The sequence below is a fragment of the Chamaea fasciata genome, unplaced genomic scaffold (assembly GCF_029207755.1).
Source record: "Chamaea fasciata isolate MVZ Bird 193981 ecotype frontalis unplaced genomic scaffold, bChaFas1.0.hap1 SCAF_8, whole genome shotgun sequence".
Lineage (NCBI taxonomy): Eukaryota > Metazoa > Chordata > Aves > Passeriformes > Sylviidae > Chamaea > Chamaea fasciata.
In genome coordinates, this window is record NW_027094093.1 from 32,139,061 (window position 1) to 32,158,597 (window position 19,537).

At 43.0% G+C, this 19,537-nt stretch overlaps 1 protein-coding gene across 10 annotated transcripts in view; it reads right to left on the minus strand.

Moving 5' to 3' along the window:
* NCKAP5 (NCK associated protein 5) overlaps positions 1 to 19,537 on the minus strand; it is a 376,987-nt gene that overhangs the window by 180,056 nt on the left and 177,394 nt on the right. For all 10 annotated transcript variants that reach the window (XM_066190349.1, XM_066190348.1, XM_066190347.1 and 7 more), the window contains one exon: positions 16,774 to 16,837. In XM_066190349.1, the coding sequence (XP_066046446.1) occupies positions 16,774 to 16,837 (64 nt within the window). The remainder of the gene's footprint in view (positions 1 to 16,773; positions 16,838 to 19,537) is intronic.

Below are 19,537 nucleotides of genomic sequence, written 5' to 3' on the forward strand. Positions count from 1 at the left end.
GGTATTTTGTGAGAGCTTGTGTTTGGGCCTTGCAAATCAAACAGGTCAAGGAGTCCAAGGTGGTTCACCCTCATCTAACACAGAAGGTGGGTGGAATCTCTTTGTCGAGATTTTCACCTCTCTCCAGAGGCAGCTGGACCTGCTTGTCCCCCTCCTGCAAAGCCCAGTGCTCTCCCCCCAAACTCCTCATGTGCAACCTGCTCCCAAATCCAGCACACAGGATATTACAGTCCTCTATCTGAACCTATTTCACTCACAAATGACAGGAAAGAAATGTGATTAAAAACCAGAGAGCATATATAATTTTTTATTTCATCCTGAATTGCACTGGGTACTGTATTTTCGTTCAAATTAAAATGAGTCGAACTTCAGTGTCCTTTGTTTGCTACTCATCGATCCCTGTTAAACCAAATGTTTCTCATTCTGTAATCAATACTTCTCTGCAAAAATAAACCCAGGCACTGACAAACAACTTTGCAGAACATTGCAGCACTCCTTGTAGTGGACTTTCTCAGCATGAAAAAAACATTCCCCCAAAGAATGGGGAAAAAAGAATTGCACTGCTTACTGTGCTTATTACAATTTTTACAGGCTGCTTACAGTGCAATCATTTTACTGAAGAAATACTTATTAAAATAACCAGCTATTGAAAGCTTTCCAACAGTGCCAATGCCTTTGTCCCTCGTTACCTTTTCCAGCTACACTGGGAATACTGACAAGTACTTAAACACCCAAAGCCTACCCAGGGATGAAGTTACAGGTGTATTTCAAGCACAGTGAAGCACTGAAGTAAAAACAGCAATAACATAAACACTTGGAGGGCTCATGGAGGGAGAGGTAGCTTTACTTCCACGTCTCTTCACAATAAGAAAGTTAATGGTGAGGTTGTGTGGCTGCTTTGCAATCGAAACGAATTTCTTCATTTCACCTTTACCTGACAGACTTGTACTAGAGAGGCTAAAGAACGAAATTTCCTTGGTTTATATTAAGCATCTACTTTTTTTCCCCAATTATTTTATGATGTAACCATTTTGCTTAAACTTATTCCTGCTACAGCTTTGCAACAGTAAGATATAAATAGTAGAAAAAGCAGTATCCTAATTTTAGGCTGGTATCTTCTAGCTTTTTCATACCAGTAAGAAAAAATTATGGTTCTTGAGAACAGCATTCTGCTCCCAAAGTGACAGGCTGCCCAAAAAACAGGGGAAAATCTAACTGATACTAAATAATTTCTTTTAGAATTTTCTAAAAATGTTTTGAAACCAGTTAAAATTATATAATTTGAAGCAAATCATTCATTTTTCACTACAAAATTTCTATATGCTAACACATCTGTCTCTTTGGCTTCATCTCAGACTAGCACAGGTATCCCATGACTTTCAGATGTAAACCTCAAGCTTTTCTTGCCTCTAAGATGAGTAGCGAAACAGGAAATGCTCATTATTACTATTATTATTAGTGATATTTTGGTGACAGTAATTTACACACTTCATATTGTTAGGTGATAACACTGCTCCAAAGCCATTCAAGGAAATTAGAAACTGTTTCTCGGTGTGGTTACTCCTTCTGAACAAAAGAAGATGCTAGCTTTCATTGTGCACTAGCTCAAAATTGCCACCATGTGGAAGGACAGCAACTTAATTTAGCATTATTTATACTGCATTGATACGGTTTTAATTGCATCTGTGCGACAGAATAACTGCTGTGCTGAAGCTCCTTTATCATTGCAAGCCTACAATTAATCTGAATTAGGCAGGCTATTACACCAGCAGTACTGTATATATAGTTGGAGTTGAGATAACATTTATTTTACAAGGGAAAAAAAAAATTAAATAATTCATAAAACCTTTTGGCTCAGAATTGGATAGTGAGAACCACTGTTTGCCCATCTCCACCGGTGCCTCAAAAGGGAGCTCTGACTGCCCAGCGGCTCCTTATTTCTGTGAAACACCCAATGACACGCCTCAAAAAATCAGAGTCGCCTTGAGAAAAGAAATTAAATAGCAAAAAATCCCTCTCATAGTCTTCCAGAAATTACCAGACTGAAGTGAACTCTGCGGACCTGTTTCAGCAGCTGTACTGGAGACACAGCTGCAGCCACAGAGCCTCAGACAGCAGCGCATTCATACAGGTGGAACACTCCCACCCCTGTTGCCATCGTTCTCTCGGCTTCTTCAAGCTCATCTCTGAGTCATACTTGCAGTGTTGAATGGAGACAAGTAATACACGTTCTGAAAATCTTGTCTCCCTGATAAAACTGTTGCTATTTATTCAAATTCACAACTGACAGCCCAATTTTGAAGACTTGCTTCAGTTCTTAGCATAATTCATTTCTCCATTTTAAACGTTATTTTTTTGTAGTCAGAGGGGTGTAGAGAGAATTACTATTTGTGAACCTGAAGGTCCCACATAGTCAGCTCATGATTTTTTTTTAATTAATAATCTTTAAATGATAACACTTTAAATTTGCAAATGTAATTGAGCTTCTAATAGCTTCTACAGACAGCAATTAAAGAAATCTCATTTCTCTAAATTAAACATAATGAAATGTTTTTCAAGTTCAAATAAAAACTTGCTAACTCTATTAAGATAGGTATAATCCATATAAATACCTGGTATTCAAAAGTGTGAAGTAGAAAACTCTGTCAATATCAAAATTAGAAACAGTGGGACTGCTAAGTAATACAAGGAACAAAAAACTCCCTGAAACATCTTAGCTTACAATGAGTAATTATAATTTCAAGCCCTTTACTACATGTTTTTGTGGTAAAGTGCCTTGCATTACATTAAGATTTCTAACTAGGCATAAAGCTGGTTTTTTGGGTTTTCATACCATGTATATGCAGTATCTTCTTACTAGAAAAAAAGTTTTATAACCAAGGTAACTTGTTTACAAAGATCCTTGTCTAATTCCCTTGCAAACATGCAAAAATCCCCAGTCTCTGTTTGTGTTTCTCACTTGTTTGATTCCAGAAATTTTATAATAATGATGTTTGAACCACAAAACAGCACAAAAGAGTGTGTGTAGAGAACAACTTGCAAGAGCCAACCCACCTGGGCCAGCAAAGTGTCAGTTGTTTGATTCTCCTACAATTTTCTACCAGATCTGCAACTCTTGAACGTATCCGGAAGGGATATCAACACAGCAATGCAGAAAACAGAAGGTAAAACGTTGTCTAGCAAAACAAAAGCTCCAGCTCACAGAAACAGAACTGAGGTTTTGGAAGTTGAGCTTCTCATAAGAACACAACTGTATCTGTGAGTAAATAAAACTGGCACCAAAACATCAGCTATAACACAGGTCCAGCCTGAATTTACACACATAAATACTTCACAGACTCTGAGAGTTCAGAGCTGAATGTTCTACTGATGACAGGCGCAAGCCTCTCAGCCACTTTCTAGCGGATTTATTTGAACAAACAGGCCACGGAACAAGCTCCCCACTCACAAAGACAAGAAATAAATGATCCAAGAAGGAACCAGGTTCCAGAATATGCCTGATCTCATGGGATTTTGTCTACATTTGGCAAGCAGAAACTCCCTCTTGGATCAGAAGTCTTGCAGCAAGAGCCAGGAGATTTGTGTGAAGTTCTCTCAAGTACAAGATCTTTGGACTTTTTGTGACCTACAGCTACAACTGTGCTCTGTGTAAATGCACAAGATGAGCCCCAGGCCACAAGGTTTAGGATAATTGCCACACTTGCACTTGCTGAGCTTACATTTAATTTTTGATGCGCCATTAGTTTCTTCTGTACCTAAGGAATAGGTATTTGCTGTCAGTTTGGATGAAATTTCAGCCTAGACATAGACTTCAGGAGGAAGGAGTGAAGAGAATCCTTGAGCTCTGAAAACCAGGACATCCCACATCTACGAAGGATTTACGAAAGTGTTTTTAGAAAGCCAGGCATTTTCCAGGCCCTGTCTTCATTGTTTGGAGTGTCTATAGAAGATAATTCCACAAATTGTGGCAAACAGTGGTCAGCTCAGACTCAGAAGATTTATTTTAATTCCTTTTAACCAGGTAATAATATTTTGATAAGCCACTACGTAAACATTACCACAGAACAGTATTTTTTGCATACTTGCAAACGGCTATGAAGACCAGACAGAGTGGGGGGGGAGAGAAGTTAATGGAAGACTGTGAATTCATAGTCATGCCGGACTTTGATTTCTCAAACACTGATGCCTGTCCATTTAGAAGAATTACAGTGGAATAGTGCCCAGCAGAAATAAAACATGAGTTGTGAAAGGGCAGAAGAGAAGGGTCAGGTAAAAAAGTCAGTGAGAGGTGATGTGCCACTCACGCTACACTTGTACACCTGATATGGGTTTTAACCCATGGAACCCACACGAAGCAATGCAGAAATCACTGCAGAATTTACTGCTACGCTCTCTGAAGTGTGCAGTGAAGGGGGACACAGCCCCAGAGCAGGAGTAACAAGAGGGCCCAGCCACCAGGTTTCCTCTGGATCCAGCTGTGCTGGGAGCCAAGGTCATCGCCCCAGACTGACCCTGCCCGATGGGCAGCTGGAGGTCACCAGCCTCTCCAGTCCGCAGAGAATCGCCTGAGGCTCGGCACAGGAGCAAGGCAAGGCTTAGCTGAGCCCCCAGCAGGGCTTTGCAGTCACCTGGCGGGTGGTGCAATGAGGCAGAAGATGGAGCAGCAGCATAATCCCAGCGCAGTGGGCCGGGGTGACAGCAACCCCCAGCAGGGACACAGCCACATCCTAAACGCCTCCTGCTTACCTGCAGTGCCTGTGTGCCTGCCTCCTCTGTCACTGACCAGCGTGGCCTTTAGATGATATAAACGGTTTCTTTTCTAAACGACTGAGTGCTCACAGAACAAGGGGGCATGGGGCTGAATCAAGTGTTCCCCGCTTGGATCTGTGTTAGTGAGATAGGAGTTAAGGCAGCAGGACGAACACAGGATAAGCACCGGGAAAAGCACACTTCGGAGAGTTTTATTTGGCTTGAACAGATTGGTCAGTGGAACTCTGGTGCTCTGGTGATTTACTCGCAATCAAGGACAGTATGTGGTTTTCTGTCCTGATGCTGAGGACTGTTAGGGCTTCTTCACTTTCTGTACTTTTCATTAATCTGTTTGTATTTCCTGCTAGTAAATAGGATGTCAAGGAGTTAACTGAAATAGATCCAAGGTTAAAGAAAATTTATGAGGGTGACAGAAGTAGAACTTAACCATGCCAGCCATGAGATGCGGCTCAGAACAGTCTGCAGTGCCATCAGACCCCCACAAATCTGGGATATACCAATATTTTAATTTTCACACACACTCTTCTATTTGCCTTCCTCAGCTGGCACATTCAACACCTCTGGCATCACTACTTTGCTGCCACCTTTCCATACAGCATTTCTTTTCCTCAGGCTCTTTGCAGCATTCCTCATGAACATGTCAGATCTTATTACAGTTTTTTTGTGTCCACTTGTAGAGTCCATTTATGGTTGGTAAGTAACTAAAAAAAGGTGCCTTATTTACTCAGCTGTTCCTTGCATGGGTTCCAGAGTCCTACTGCTTTAGTTTTCTGACAAATGTGTCTGTTTTCCGTATTTACCCCTCTAGCACTGCAGGCACTGCCATAGGCAGTAGGGAAATGCTGTGGTTTTTCTGTTAGCTGGCACATCTTCTATGGTATTTTTAACAGAGCTGCCACTACAAAATCTTTATTAGTGCTGACAACACACTCAAAAGAACTGACTCAATTTTCAGGGGCCAAACTGAGTTTAAAAGTCTGGTACCTGGCAGAACATGAAAAAATAAAATAACAATTTTTCATGCAGTTTTTAATTCATTCACTGGTCAAAATTAAATAACTGAAAGACTTTGTCTCCACCTGATACAATTTTGCACTATCACTTTTCAGTAATAGGTCCACTGGAATTTCTGTTTGTGCTTCCAGAGACCAATTTCAGCTCAACTCTAAGTGCCAGCCTTTAGAGGCTCCACTCTTTTAGACCCCTTTCTTACTAGAACAAGTAGCCTGGATACACTTGTACAGCTGAAGGTCAGAAACAGATATAAAAACTCTGAGACTTACTTCCCTGGTCTTCATCACCACATTAATCTTTTTATCCAGGATATACCTGTTTTATTGGATTTAACCCTAGTTTATCCTCACCTATTAATTGCACATAGCCACATACACACCTCATTTAAGACAAAAAAAAAAATCTGGCTTTTTTCAACTTAACAGTGAGTGTTGACAATTTTAAGCGTTAGCTTAATATTCCTGAAGAGAAAAAAGTATGTTTCCTTTTCTAGAAAACACTTGCTACTAGAACCAAGAAGCACAGCTCTACCCTCTTCTGCCACTTCCACTTTCAGCACTTAGTTGAAAAAAATCAGCAGCTATTAGACTGAGCAGAAGTTCTGCTCCTGCACAATAAAACACATAATCACATAATTAAAACTCATGACTTTCCATGAACATTTTATACAATGTAGAGCCCTGTAACAGGAGTCAGGAGAGTCAATCTGAATTTTTTAGTACATTTTGGCTAGCACACTAAATTTTCAGATCATTTCCCCACATAGCTCCCTTGTCTTTCACTGGGGCAGAAACCTTAAAAGCAAGAGAGTGACCCCTTTGCCCTGAATCAGGGTAGCCCAGCGAGGCTTTAGAGGCTTCCTGAATCAGTGTGGGTACAGCCCACTGGGCACAAGGAGTATGAAGAGCGGGTTAGCAAACTCTTTTTAATTATATAGTCCTTAAGTTTTGGCAAGTAATAAATTCTGCTGCACATCTGCAGAACAGGAAATGTGCTCTTCCCCAGTGGTTCTGGGGACTCCCGCAATATGTTACTAAAACAAACAACTCCTGTCACTCACTCAAGCCATCAAGTTTGACATCAAATTCAATACAGGAGAATTATGAACAAACTTGTCCAAATGGGACTGAGAAGAACCAGCCACACTGCAAATGACCACGCAAGCAGGGCTGGGTTCCTGGGAATCAAGGGCAAAGGGTTTGGTTCAGCTCAGCTGCTGTGGGTTTATGGGCACCAATGCCACTGCTGGTCCTGCTCCTGCCCAGGCATAGAGCTGTAAGCCAGTAGCTACATGGAGAGAGCAAAACTAAGAAAATATTCTCCTTCCTGTCTCCCTTTACACATTAAACACATTTCCAGAGCTGATATTCTTGTTTCTTGCGGTTCACGAGAGTATTTCTGCTCACCTGCTCATGTGCCTTCTCAAGCTCTTCCTTCTGATGTGTGTTAGATCACATGCAGTCTTCACACCTTGACTTCCACTTATCTCCTCCCACCTATTTGTGAACAGCTTTCCCTTATCCACTGATGGAAGACACAAGCACGGGAAACCTGCCTTTAAACTATGAGAGCTGGCAACTCTCAAAGTCTAGTTTTAGTATGAAATTAATTTTCAACTTCTCACTTGGTGCATGTATTTTCTGACGACATTTCCTACATCACAAGTTTTCCCTTTTGAGGTGGTTAATTATGAATGACATCAGGAAGTAGTTCAAAACCCAAGATTTCCAACAAGCACCTGGAAATTCTGACCTGTTCCTCTAGAGACATCCACGGAAAAAGTTTCTTAAATGGAAAACTGTGCCAGCCACTGCCACAGGGCACTTTTTAATGCTTACCACCAGGAACGGGATGTTCCCAAGAGATAATGATTTTTCCCCAACTCTCAGAGTATTTCTAAATAAGCAATGTCACCATGCATGCCAATCACAAATGTGCATCATAAAGTTGTAATTACACAATGACGGTTGTGTGAACGTGCACACTGAGCCAAATCCCCTCTCACTATTCATCCCAAGGCTCTGGGCTGTGACTGTCCAAGGCACATCAGCACTCCAGGGGCCAAGCATCAATCAGCACTATTGAGAAGACCCTGCCTCTTCCCCAAAGAGTTCACTACCTACACAGGCAAGGAGACAAACAGCAGAAGAGTCAGAACAAAGCTTGTTTTACAAATTAGGTATTTAGAAATTAAACCTTTTTCCAAGATTATAAAGGATTTAGGTGGCAAAGGTAATTACAGGCCTTGTAGGACACCAAAGTTAAAGAACATGACCATTAATGAATGTAATGAGGAGGGGTTTTGAGCACCTGGTTATTTACAGTCACGCAGCAAGGTACTACACGGAAGGCACAACTTCTCCATGTAGTTTGGAGAAGGAAGAAAAGGTACTTCACAGCCAGGTAAGGCCCTGTACCAGGCCTGGCACTGTCATTAATTTCCAGACTAACTACAGAGTGCATCATGCCAAGCGGTATGGAAATAACACAATCCAAACATCACAGTCATTCCCACAGTCTAGACAGTCTCCCCTTGCAGGACATGCAAGCAAGTCTGGTCACCAGTTGCAGACTTGGAAAACTGTGTCATGGGATCTTCATTATGAAAGATCCTGTGGAGTATCAAAAGATGCCTTATCACAATGCAATGGACACAGAGCCAAAACAAACAGAAAGTATGCAAAAGCAAATTCCTGACAAAGCAAAAACTGAATTAAAGTTTATGAGAACTGGAGTTGGGAGGGAAAGGACAGGAAGAATCACAGTTGCCCAGATTATATGAATCTGTACAAAGCTAAAATAGGTTTAGTACAGGAAGACATTACTTCCTTACTACATTTTAAAATTTCTTTTAAATCTTGGAGAGAAGTTGCAGAGAGATGAGATTATGCTCTGCCAAGAGAAAAAAAAAAAAAAAAAAAAAAAAAAAAAAAAAAAAAAAGCGCTCATGGGACTTAATGGCACAACAAATATTGTCCAAAATATAAAGTCCAAATCTTTTTCAGATGAGATGTATATAGTTTTCCTGTCTACCTGCAAAGTGTTCAGTGGTCAGAAACACGCCAAGAGTTTTTCCCAGTTTCTGCTGCCTCTCTTTTATTCACCCTCAGCCGATTATTTCCTACATACCTGTGCTGTGTCACTGCCCAGAGGGAGCTGACAAGCCAGCAGAACCTCACCCTGCTCTCCTGGTGCTGTGGAGCAGTTATGGATCAGGGCTCCATGAGCTGGATGCTGAACAAAGACTTGTTGCAGCAAGGAATTTGTACACTCACATACAATTTAAAGCACTGCCTGAGCTGACTCGTTCCAAGGGTCAGCACTGACTCCACAGAACAAGCTCCAAGAATTTCAATAAATGGGAAATTAATAGAAGCAGCACAACTGAGCAAGCCTTGGGTTTTTAAATTTTGTCCTTCCTTATACAGGAACTTTCTCTCCTTCCTGGTAACTTTTTTCCCCTGCCCCATGCAGGGGGAAAAAAAATCAAAACCTTTAATTAAAAAAAAAAAAAAAAAAAAAAAAAAAAAAGTCTTAAAAAGATAATTTAATGGATTTTCCCCTGTTCCCCAAATTAACAATGGAAACACATCTTTTACAGAAGCAATCGCTGCGTTATAAATTCTACAGTACTAGTTTAACTGCTGGCCACCAAAAAATAAACCAAACAAACCAAGCCCAACAAAAATCTAGCAACTTTACTTCTTGTAACCCACTAATTTCCCCAAGTGCTTCAAGAACAAAGTTACAACACCAAGTATACCACAGCAGTTTCACTACCATTAATCTGTATAAATTTACCTTCCTAGTTTGCATAAAATTAAAATTGGCCCAGTGCACAGATTTATCTTTCCTCTTCCTCATCCTTAGATGTTGTGACTTATTCAGTCCTACCTGTGATCCCTTTTTTGCATGAGCTAAAACTCGACTAAAAACATTCTGCCTTTTCAGTGTGCCCTGAGATTGGTGGCCCTATTCAGGTCACCCTCGCAAAAACATTAATCCAGCGAGAGTGTGGCTTACTCGAGTCAACTCCTGCCATTGCCTGGAGGAGCTCCGGATTGCAGAGCTTAACCTTTGATATGAAAATGTGTGCAATTCACTGTTATTAGTGCATGGGCGCATCACTCCCATTAGGCAGGGAGGTATTGCCCAGAGCAGGTTCCATCTGCTTCCAGTCATAAAGCAGGATTTGCTTCACGCTGGAGCCGACCGCCACTCCGATATTGCATACACCCATGGATGCCAGGAGACTGCCTGTGCCCTTTCAGTGCCTGCGCGTCCCCTGCCTTTGTTATCCAGAAATGGCAATTTCTACTGGAGGGCAGTTTAGCCAACATGACATGCTTTCTACAGATTGCCTCTGTTTTACTTTCAGACCTTATATAAACGCATTTTGATGTATTTTTTTTTTTCCGTGTTCAGTGATTTTTACATAATTCTGTTTGACTTTCCTTTTTTTTTCCACTTTGACTAAATACTTGCTGAAGAGAGAGACACCACTCCGGTGAGTTCCTGCTGTGGGGAAAACCCTTTTTTCCGCTCCTCTGGATATACAGCGCTGGTCTTTCCGTGCCGGTGATCACGGCAGAAGCCACGGGAGCTGCGGGTGGCGCATCGCTGCCTTTGGAATGGCGAGAATTCCAAGCGGGAATTCCGGGGGCGCCTTTCCCGTGCCGGCAGCGCCCTCTCCTGGCGCAAGGGCGGAGCGGGGAGCGGGAAATCCACGGGAATCACCGGCCCCCGTGGAGCCGGCAGGATAAACCGGGCTCCGGAATTCATTCCCCGCCCCACTGCAACCCATGCCTTGACAGACGGCCGGCTCCGAGCAGAAGCAATCAGGCTCTCGTTGGAAAAATGACTGCTGAAAGTGTCAGCGACTTATATCATAGGGAATACCTAAATTCAATAAAAGCTTTAAAATACAGAACTTCAGAATATCCACGTATTTGCTTGAAGCAAACAACAAAAGGTACCCAGGACATAAGGTTTTATTTTAAAACCACTGAAGATAAAACTGCGAAGTTGTGAATGAGGACATTTGGCCTAATGAAGTATGAAAAACTAATGAGGTCCAGGAGCATTAAACCAGGCTTGTAAAGAATTTCGATAATCATTATTGATGCTACAGCTGCTACTAATGTCCCTGAGTTTCCACGAGGGCCGTATGATGAAGTTTCTCAGAGAAAGGAGCCAGACAGCAGGGCTATCTGCGCATAAATACACAGCTTCACAGAGAGGGCAGCACAAGGGTCGGACTGCTTCTTTCTGGCTTAGGATATTTATTATTCAATGAGACATTTCAAAACAGCTACTTTGCCTCTCTCTGCTACTTTCCAATCAAAGCACAGATAGATGCTTTCAGAGAACGTAAGGACCCAGAAGGTGGGAAAGAACATTTAGCCTTTTATATCTCATCTTCAACACTTCATTTATTACTAAATATCCTCCCTTTTAAAAAGACCCGGGTGCTTCTGCTAGAGCAGCCTTCCCCACGGCCGGAGGGGATGGCAGGGATTCATCACAGCGGTGACAGCGGGCGCCTCTGCGCTCGTGGCAGGACATTGTGCTGCCATCTGTAACACCCTGCCTGGAGAGCAACCTCAGCATTCTCCCTCCTCCCTAAAAACCACAGTGAAGATGTTGGGAGCTGGGGCTCTGACACGCTGGCCCTGCTAGCTGATTGATGGGGCAGCATTAACGTCAGCTGCGGAGCTGACCACAGGGCCGGGGTGGTGGCCTGGGTCTCAGTGCCCTGAAGAGCTGAGCACCAGGAGAGGTAAATGCAGCTCCCAGGAGAGGCACAATTTCCTACAATCACGGGCTGCCTCTCTAACTGTGCATTTTAAGCTTCCTACAAGGAATTAAAAAAAATTTTTGCTTTCTATCTTCATTTCGCTCAGCTCAACAAAGCACCAACAAACTTGGATATGATCTCTTTCTTCTCACCAAAAACTAGCACCCACGCTAAAAGCCTGAACTTGAGCAAAGAGCAAAAGACTGAAGCTACATACAAGCCCCCTGGGAATTTGGGAAAGCTGAGAACACAGTCAAACTTTCAATTGACTTTACTGCAATTTCAGTCAAGACCTTTTTCTGCACTTCAACACTTCCATCTCCATGTGAACGCTCCAGTTTGACAGTGCTTGATGAGAAGAGGCAGATCTTTTCAAAGCTGATTACAACTTCTGATTCAATCTGGAAACAAGAGTGGTTTGCACTTCCCGTGTTTTTTGAAGAGGCTGTTACATATATCTAAACCCATCACATTTAAGAAAGTTGTAACAAGAAGAAGTGACTCAGTTCCTTACAATAATGGGACATGTTACTGACGCTGCGAGTTTTTTATGTCTTTTCTTTTTTATTTCTTCCACTCTTTATTTAAAAACTTGCAGTCTCCACTGTTTTACTGCAAAAACTGTTTGTAAAGCAAGAATTGTGCTGATGGCATCAAAACTCATTAATATAACTTGTTTTTCCATTATTAGCACCATCTGAGCCTGTTGAAAGCCTTAACCAGAGCTTTAATTTTTCCACAGAGAGCTTTAAATTAATTAGTGGTTTACATGCTAACAAAGAATCTGATACATTCATAAATCAATCTAATGCAGAAGGATTACTGGAGGGTGGAAACCTATTCAGTGGGGACCTCACATTCACTTAACATGGTGTGTTTTCAACAAAAGGGTGCAGGTGTGGAATAGACGGGTACCAGGAAGAGCCCATGATAATCGCTTTGCATCACTTAGAGACGCAGCAGGACACATGGTAAATCAGAGCCTAGGGCCCACCCTAAGTGAAACCCATGTAGATATAAAAGGCAGTATCATCCCACTTTAACCTTCACAGCTAAATTGCCAGAGTGGTACAATTTCTGTTATGTAGGTTACAGGCCACTGAACTAATGGAAAACAGAGTCCAACTAAAGGACATGGATGGAAAGAACAAACTAACAAAACTGTGGAGCACAGATACAACTAAAGGTATCAAATAAAAAATGTAATATTTTTTCTGGGTAATCATTAAACTTACCGAAGTTATCAAAACATAATGTCATTGTATATACTTTTGGTTCATTTTAGGCTTTTAGCTAGTTTCTGCTAAAACAACACTTACTCTGCCACAAGAACTCTACTGTTAAAGTGTGGCAACACTTTTCTCATATTTTTCCTAACCTGGCACTGTTCACTGTTAAGAAAATCTCGTAAAAATGAACACTTTTCCTGTTTCCTCATGTTTTGTGTCCAAAGGTGCAAATTCATGCACTTCAAAGATATAAAAAAATAGTTTGATGACTAACATGGTTTTCAGTCTTCGGTATGTTTTGAAATAAACTTGTGATTTGCTTTGAAAGCTGCTTATTTTAATAATGGGATCTCTGTCACTACAGACACCTGCACAGTCCCCATCACATGCAGTGAGAAGGGTACACAGATGAACTGATCATCTCCATTTCCTTTACAAAGAGTCATCCTTGATGAGTCAGAAGAGACATGACTAAAAAAACTGTGAACATGCACACTACGAAATTAAAGACCATGAGTGACAGGAAGAGCCAAACAACAATCCTGGCTCAGTGCTGCTGGAACTTTCAAGGGATGGAGAGGCAGTAATTCTACATTTTGATAGTGAACAATCAATATTTACTGATGGTTGTTCATAAAATAAAGAAACTTGAGCAATTGTCAGGTATTCAGCCTGAATGACTCAGTTCGCAATTAAAGTAACTCATAAATCCACGTAATTCAATATATGAGGTATCAGATTTTCCATACAAACATATGGAAAAAACATAGTACAAGATTACTTGTATGGTTTTGGTGATCAACATTTATCTTGAAATGAAGAGTCTTCATTTCATCTTCTGTAGTACCTTCCAGTAAAAAGTCAGGCAAGAAAACTCTAAGTCTGGGGCATCTCAAAAGCCCAATTCTTTCGGGGAGCACTGTGGGTCCCGCACACTGGTACACACAGCACACACTGGCTGAACTTCAGCCTCAGAAAAAACTCTCCTTGTATACATCCATTTCATCATCACTCACCAGATGCTTACAGATGCACAGAGCCATTTCTTCAGCACAGACACCACAGTGTAAGCAGCTCCTACAGCACATGCTTTGTGTTCATTAGTCATTGGTTTTATGTACGTGTCCACCCTGTAGGGGTTCCGGGGTGCTGGGTGAACCCGAGTGGGAAGGACAGGGAAAACCCACTGCACCACATCCTTCCAGCACCAACACAGGGACAGGGCACACATTCTCTGCTCTCTGACTGCTCATCCTTACAATGAACATGTTTTACATGAAGCGGTCACCTCTTACCCTCGTGACCTATCTGTGACAGCAAACCCCAAACAATTATTTTTTTTAAAGAAGCTGAAAACACTGGTGGGTATTACATGAGGTGCCATCCTGCCAAAGGCCAGTGTGATGCCCTGCACGGTTCCCAGGATGCAGGGCAGCTCCCTGGGCTCCCTGCCTTGCTTCACACTGCTAGAAATGCTCTCCACGAGACCGAGCGAGGCACTGGAGGTGCCACCGAAGGTGCCGTGTGCTGTCACCTGCGCCCTTCCCAAACGACGGAGCTGCTTCCCCGAAAACCTTCGTGCCAATCTAACCAGCACAACAAACAAAAAGAAAAGGGGAGCGAGGAAAGGCGATTAGCTAATTAGTGATTAAATAAAGCTGTGTGCTGTCACTGGCAGGGGGGCTGGGGGTGCCATTGCTTTGATCCCGGCTCCCAGCCGGTGACAGCGCAGCCAGGCCCTGGGGCGCCCTGTGGCTGGCTGGTGGCGCTGCCCAGCCCGCTGGCCCCGGGGGATGCCCATCACACCAAAAAGAGCAGCACACGGCCTGGGCACCCTGCAGGCAGGCTGCTGGCAGCCAGCGCCGCTCGGGACAGAGCCCTGCCGCTCGCCAAAGGCTTTTGGCTCGCTCGGAATCCCTCGCCGAAATTTCACTGTGAGTGTTTGTGAAGTATTTGCTCCAAACCCAGGACGTGCAGCCGGCTGCTCGCCGCACGCCCCGGGAACGGAGCTACACGATTTTCTTAATCCCTGGCCTCCCCTGGGTTCAAATCCTTCCAGCCCTGGACCCTTGCTGCTCTCGCACTGCTCACAGCCCCGCAAGTTCATTAATGTTAATTAATGACTGCTGTGTTTCATATTAAAATCACCAGCTCTGAGCTCTGAGACACAAAGAACTTTCCATACATCAACTGCTTCAAAGCAATTGTCTCTACGGGCACACTCGCTCCCGGCTCTAGTCGCAGGACAATTGTGCATATTACCCCTCAGGGAAGAGGGAAAAAACTACCCAGTATTTACCTTGGGGGAAGACTGCACCCCCGGAGAGCTACCTGTCAGCTCCTAATGGGTTACAACACTTGGCCTCTCAACAAATTATACAAAATTACACCCTGGTTAGCAGGGAGAAGTGATCCATAAACCCATAGTGAAAGGGCTAAGAAATGTCTGACAGGCAAGAGGAGACCACAACGTGGGCGCACATACCAAAAGCCTTACCAGCTCTGGAAGGTTAATCAGTATTGCTCATTTCATACAGCCTTGGATTATCCCACTAAGTGTATTTTACACTCAATATATTATATTACTGCTTTGCCTCCAAGGGAATGCTAGTTTAAAAAAAAAATAAAGGAAATATTTCAAATAGAGTAAACAGCTCTTCCCAGATTTTGACATTTATTCACACTGAAAACTAAAATGCAATTGCAGATCCAATGCCTGATCTTTGCCATTCTTCCTCAGGCAAAATTCCTCCTGGAGGCAGCAGGAGTTTTATCTCAGTCACAGACTCCTGGATTGCAACTTTACCTGATAAAAGTTTGTTCCTCCGTTCCTCCAGGACTTTTGTGCCCATTCACACACATAACCCACGAGCCAGGCTTCCCAACTGCTTAAATCCCATCTCAAAGTCTCCTTGTGGCCAATCCAGCCACGCTGCAGGCCCCAAGGGCAGGAACATCGGGGTGGAGCAGGGATGGGAGAGGGCAGTGGCTCCCACAGCTGAGCTGGGCACATCTGGGGCCGTGGTGAGAGCAATAAACTCAGAGCTGGTTTCTCCCACCTATCACTTAGGTCCCTCCAAATCTCACCTCATGGTATTAATCACTAAGAGTTTATAAATGGCATTCACCAGAGGCAGGTGGGATTTTAAGGACCCTGCATCACACAGTTCACAGAACATCCCCTCCCCAGAGACTTTCTGCAGCTGCTCCCCACTAAGTTAAACAAACTTGGGACCACCAAAGTCTTTCACAGCCAACTGTGCAGCTCACTCAAATCAGTGGCACATCCACATATGTTCAAGGGGATAGCTTGAGTTTTAAGGTTTTCGAACAGGTCTGCTTTATCCCATAGAAGTTTAAGATGCTTTATCTGAAGATAGGGACAAACAAACTCCTTAACAGATGGGAACAGTTCCTCAGATACGAAGTAATTAAGCACACTCAGCACATGTCGGCTCCTGAAGAAAATTGTTTTGAAGAGATAAGGCACTCTATAAATTGAGGTTTGCGGTCAACCAAAAATCTGCCATGTCATCTTTTGCTCACAAGGCTAATCTCATGAATTGGTACAAGAAAAATGAAGATACAAGGAGCATTACATGATTTACAAAATTATCAGATTGAGGGGCTTTTTAAAGATCCCATGCTTGTGTTCTTTCATTTTTCTGTGGTAGGTTAAGATTTAACAGGCAAGGAAATATACTGCTTTTTGATCTAAAACTGCCTTTCTGTGCTTGCCTTGCTTCTAATTCCAATGAGGACCATCAGCAGAAAAATGAAGCAGCTTTTCTCTGCCATGGCCTTACCAAGGAAGCCAAGCCTTGAGTTCTTAGGAATACATCACTGGAAACCCTTTGCTGTGTCCAAGACAGCCTGGATGCTCCGGTGACCACCTTCAGGCAGACCAAACGTGCCTGGGGCAGTAAGACAAGAACCCCAAAGCAAGGAGTAGGCACAGCTTACCATGGCTCCTTCGCTCTTACTCTGGGCAACTTCCCGCTGCAGCCGAGCCACACACAGCTTCTCCCTGAGGAAAGAAAAGCCCGTGAATAGCAGTTCATTCCCCTCTGGCTTCCCCATCGGGGCAGCATTCCTGCACATCGCTGGGGTAACCCCCGGCAGGCCCCGCTCTCCTCCCCATGCTCCCCTGGAGTATTTACCGGCCGTGTTATTGTTTCATTTCATGGCAGTTTGACAGAGCTGTCAATAAATCAGCTGAATCCAAACATCATTTGCTTCATTCAAACAACAAAGTAGCTCATCATGCTGGCGATATGGAAGCAGACTGTGCAAATCTGACTGTGTTATTTATTTTCCTATAGCCCTGCACATCAGCTTTATTCTGCACCATATTAACACATGCCAGAAGGCTGTCGCATCATCAATAAATATATGCATAAAATTGAAATTAAAACCATCTATTCTATATATAAACACACTGTGATGTGTTTTGCAACTACTTAATTATTAGATTTTTTTTTAATTAGCCTTTTTCGTATAAGATCTTTACACAAATGTTTGGCTCGACTCAACTAATAATTAATTTGTTTGATTAAGGATTTGGCAAACTCAACACAAGTTTTCAAGTACACTGAAAAGCTGTAAGAAAGGAATGAAGAGCAGTGATTAGCATACATAGAAAAGAAAAGATAATTTCCCATTGTATGGCCTGGGGAAACTCCATCCCCCAAAAACCTGCGAAGGTGCCAAGCCAGGGCAGAAGCAGGACCCAGGCTCTGAAAATGCTCCTATCATTGACTGGGTCACTCTCATCCAGGAAAACTTTCTCATCATGGAAAACTAACTGTTCTGTGGTGTTTTATACCCAAACTTGCAGAAAAAACAAGCAGCCTTTAAACCATTTCCCAGGAACAATTCCTGATGAGGAAAATCTGCACGTGCCTGCCTAATTCCTGTGGAATGACAGCGCTCCTGTCACTCAGCCACAGCTCAGAGTTTGCCTGGGTCACTGCACCAGTCCTCCCTCTCCATTTCAGCAGAAGATGTGGTATTTAAGCTGAGTCTCTGTACTGGTCACCACTCCCCACGTGCTTGCTGCACCCCTCAGCATTCCCCACACAGCCAGCAATAGTGGGTACCAGATTAGCACCAGGCATTGCCAAAATCCTCATCTGTTAACAGGGATGATGCTGAAACTACTGAGTATCAGCAAAAGTTGAAGAAGATGCAGCCACAGCCCTGTAGAAATTGCGTTTGCGTTCTCCAGCATTATATCAAGACTTTCTCTGGCACACGTGAAAAATTATGGAAAATTGAGAAGCGGCATTAGTCCAGCATCAAGAGCCTTAACACAGGTGTCCTAAACATATCTTCTTAAAGACACGTACCACTCCCCCCTTCCTTGCTCAGATACTATCACAGGCAAATTATAAAACTGGTTAATCCTATTTTAAGGATTTAGTTCATCTTGCTGGAAATAGCCCCTCGCATTTTTGCACTGCTTCAGTGCCCTAATATGTTCTAGTGGAAAAAGCAAGTATTCCCTTTGAGGAGGTTTTGACCTTTTAATTGCAAAACAAATGCCTAAAGATATTTTATGAGAAAATATGCAGGCGGTGGGGGGAGAATAAACAACAAACCCCCCCACAAACGACTCCTCCATACACTTCCTGCCAGTGGTCTGCAGAGATTTATTTAGCTATGCCTCCTACATCAGGAATACTCCTACTTCTCTCACTCCATGTTAACTCCAACAAGGAATCAGTTACACATTTCTGGAATTTTATTAGAATAAATTTCACTCAAGGTCCATTCACAAAGAAGGCTCCTCCAACAATGCCAGGTCATCCCTCTGGCTGAGGATCCCCAGCTGTCATTCCCAAAGGGTTTTCTTAGCAATTTTCCCAGTGAAGGACAGCAAAGACTGGCATTCTCCAACTTTGTTTATAGCATTGCTGCTGTTAGGAATAGAACCACTCTTCAATAGCATAAAATGAAAAAGAAACCTGACTATCACGTAGGAGAGGGTAAAAAAAGTGCCACAGTGGGTACAGAAGAGCCATCTGTTCCAACAGCGTCTACAAATAGTCAGGTCTGAGGCAGGCAAACTCCGTGCTCCTGCTTCCTCCCTCCCAGCTGCACTCCCCGGGTGAAGGAGCTGTGGCCTCACAGGCAGACCATGCAGATGGTTACCTTCCTCTGGGCAGGACGTGCAGCAGGAGCTCAGCGTGCCTGTGGACCACAGGCATCCCTGGGACTGTTCCAGGGAGCTCTATCAGGGATGCACTTGGCCCTCTGCCCGCCGTGAGCCACTTCCCACCACCTCTACACAAACACGCGCCCCTGTGAAGGGCAAGGAACATGGTCAGACTCCCTCCACAAGCCAACAGCATTTAAAACGAATTTGCAGTGTTGGAAGTTTCCATATGAGATAGATGACAGGAAAAAACAAGGACCTTCATGTCTAAGGATGACCAAATAAACCCTCTGGTTATTATCCACCATCTCAGTCAGTTCTGATTAAGGCAGCACCTTCAGTGATTACTCTCAGCCCCCATTTTTAACATGGTGCTACAACTGAATAAACATTTTACTATTATTGAGCTGCAAAAACAATCAGCTTTTAGCTGCTTTAGCCTTTCAGATGTTTCAAATGCAAAGAATATTTGACATGCAGCTTCAAAGTCAATCTCATTTTTTAATCTTTGCTTTTAAATAGGAAAAAACAGTAGCATCACTTTGTTGCTATATGGTTTTATTTATTTTT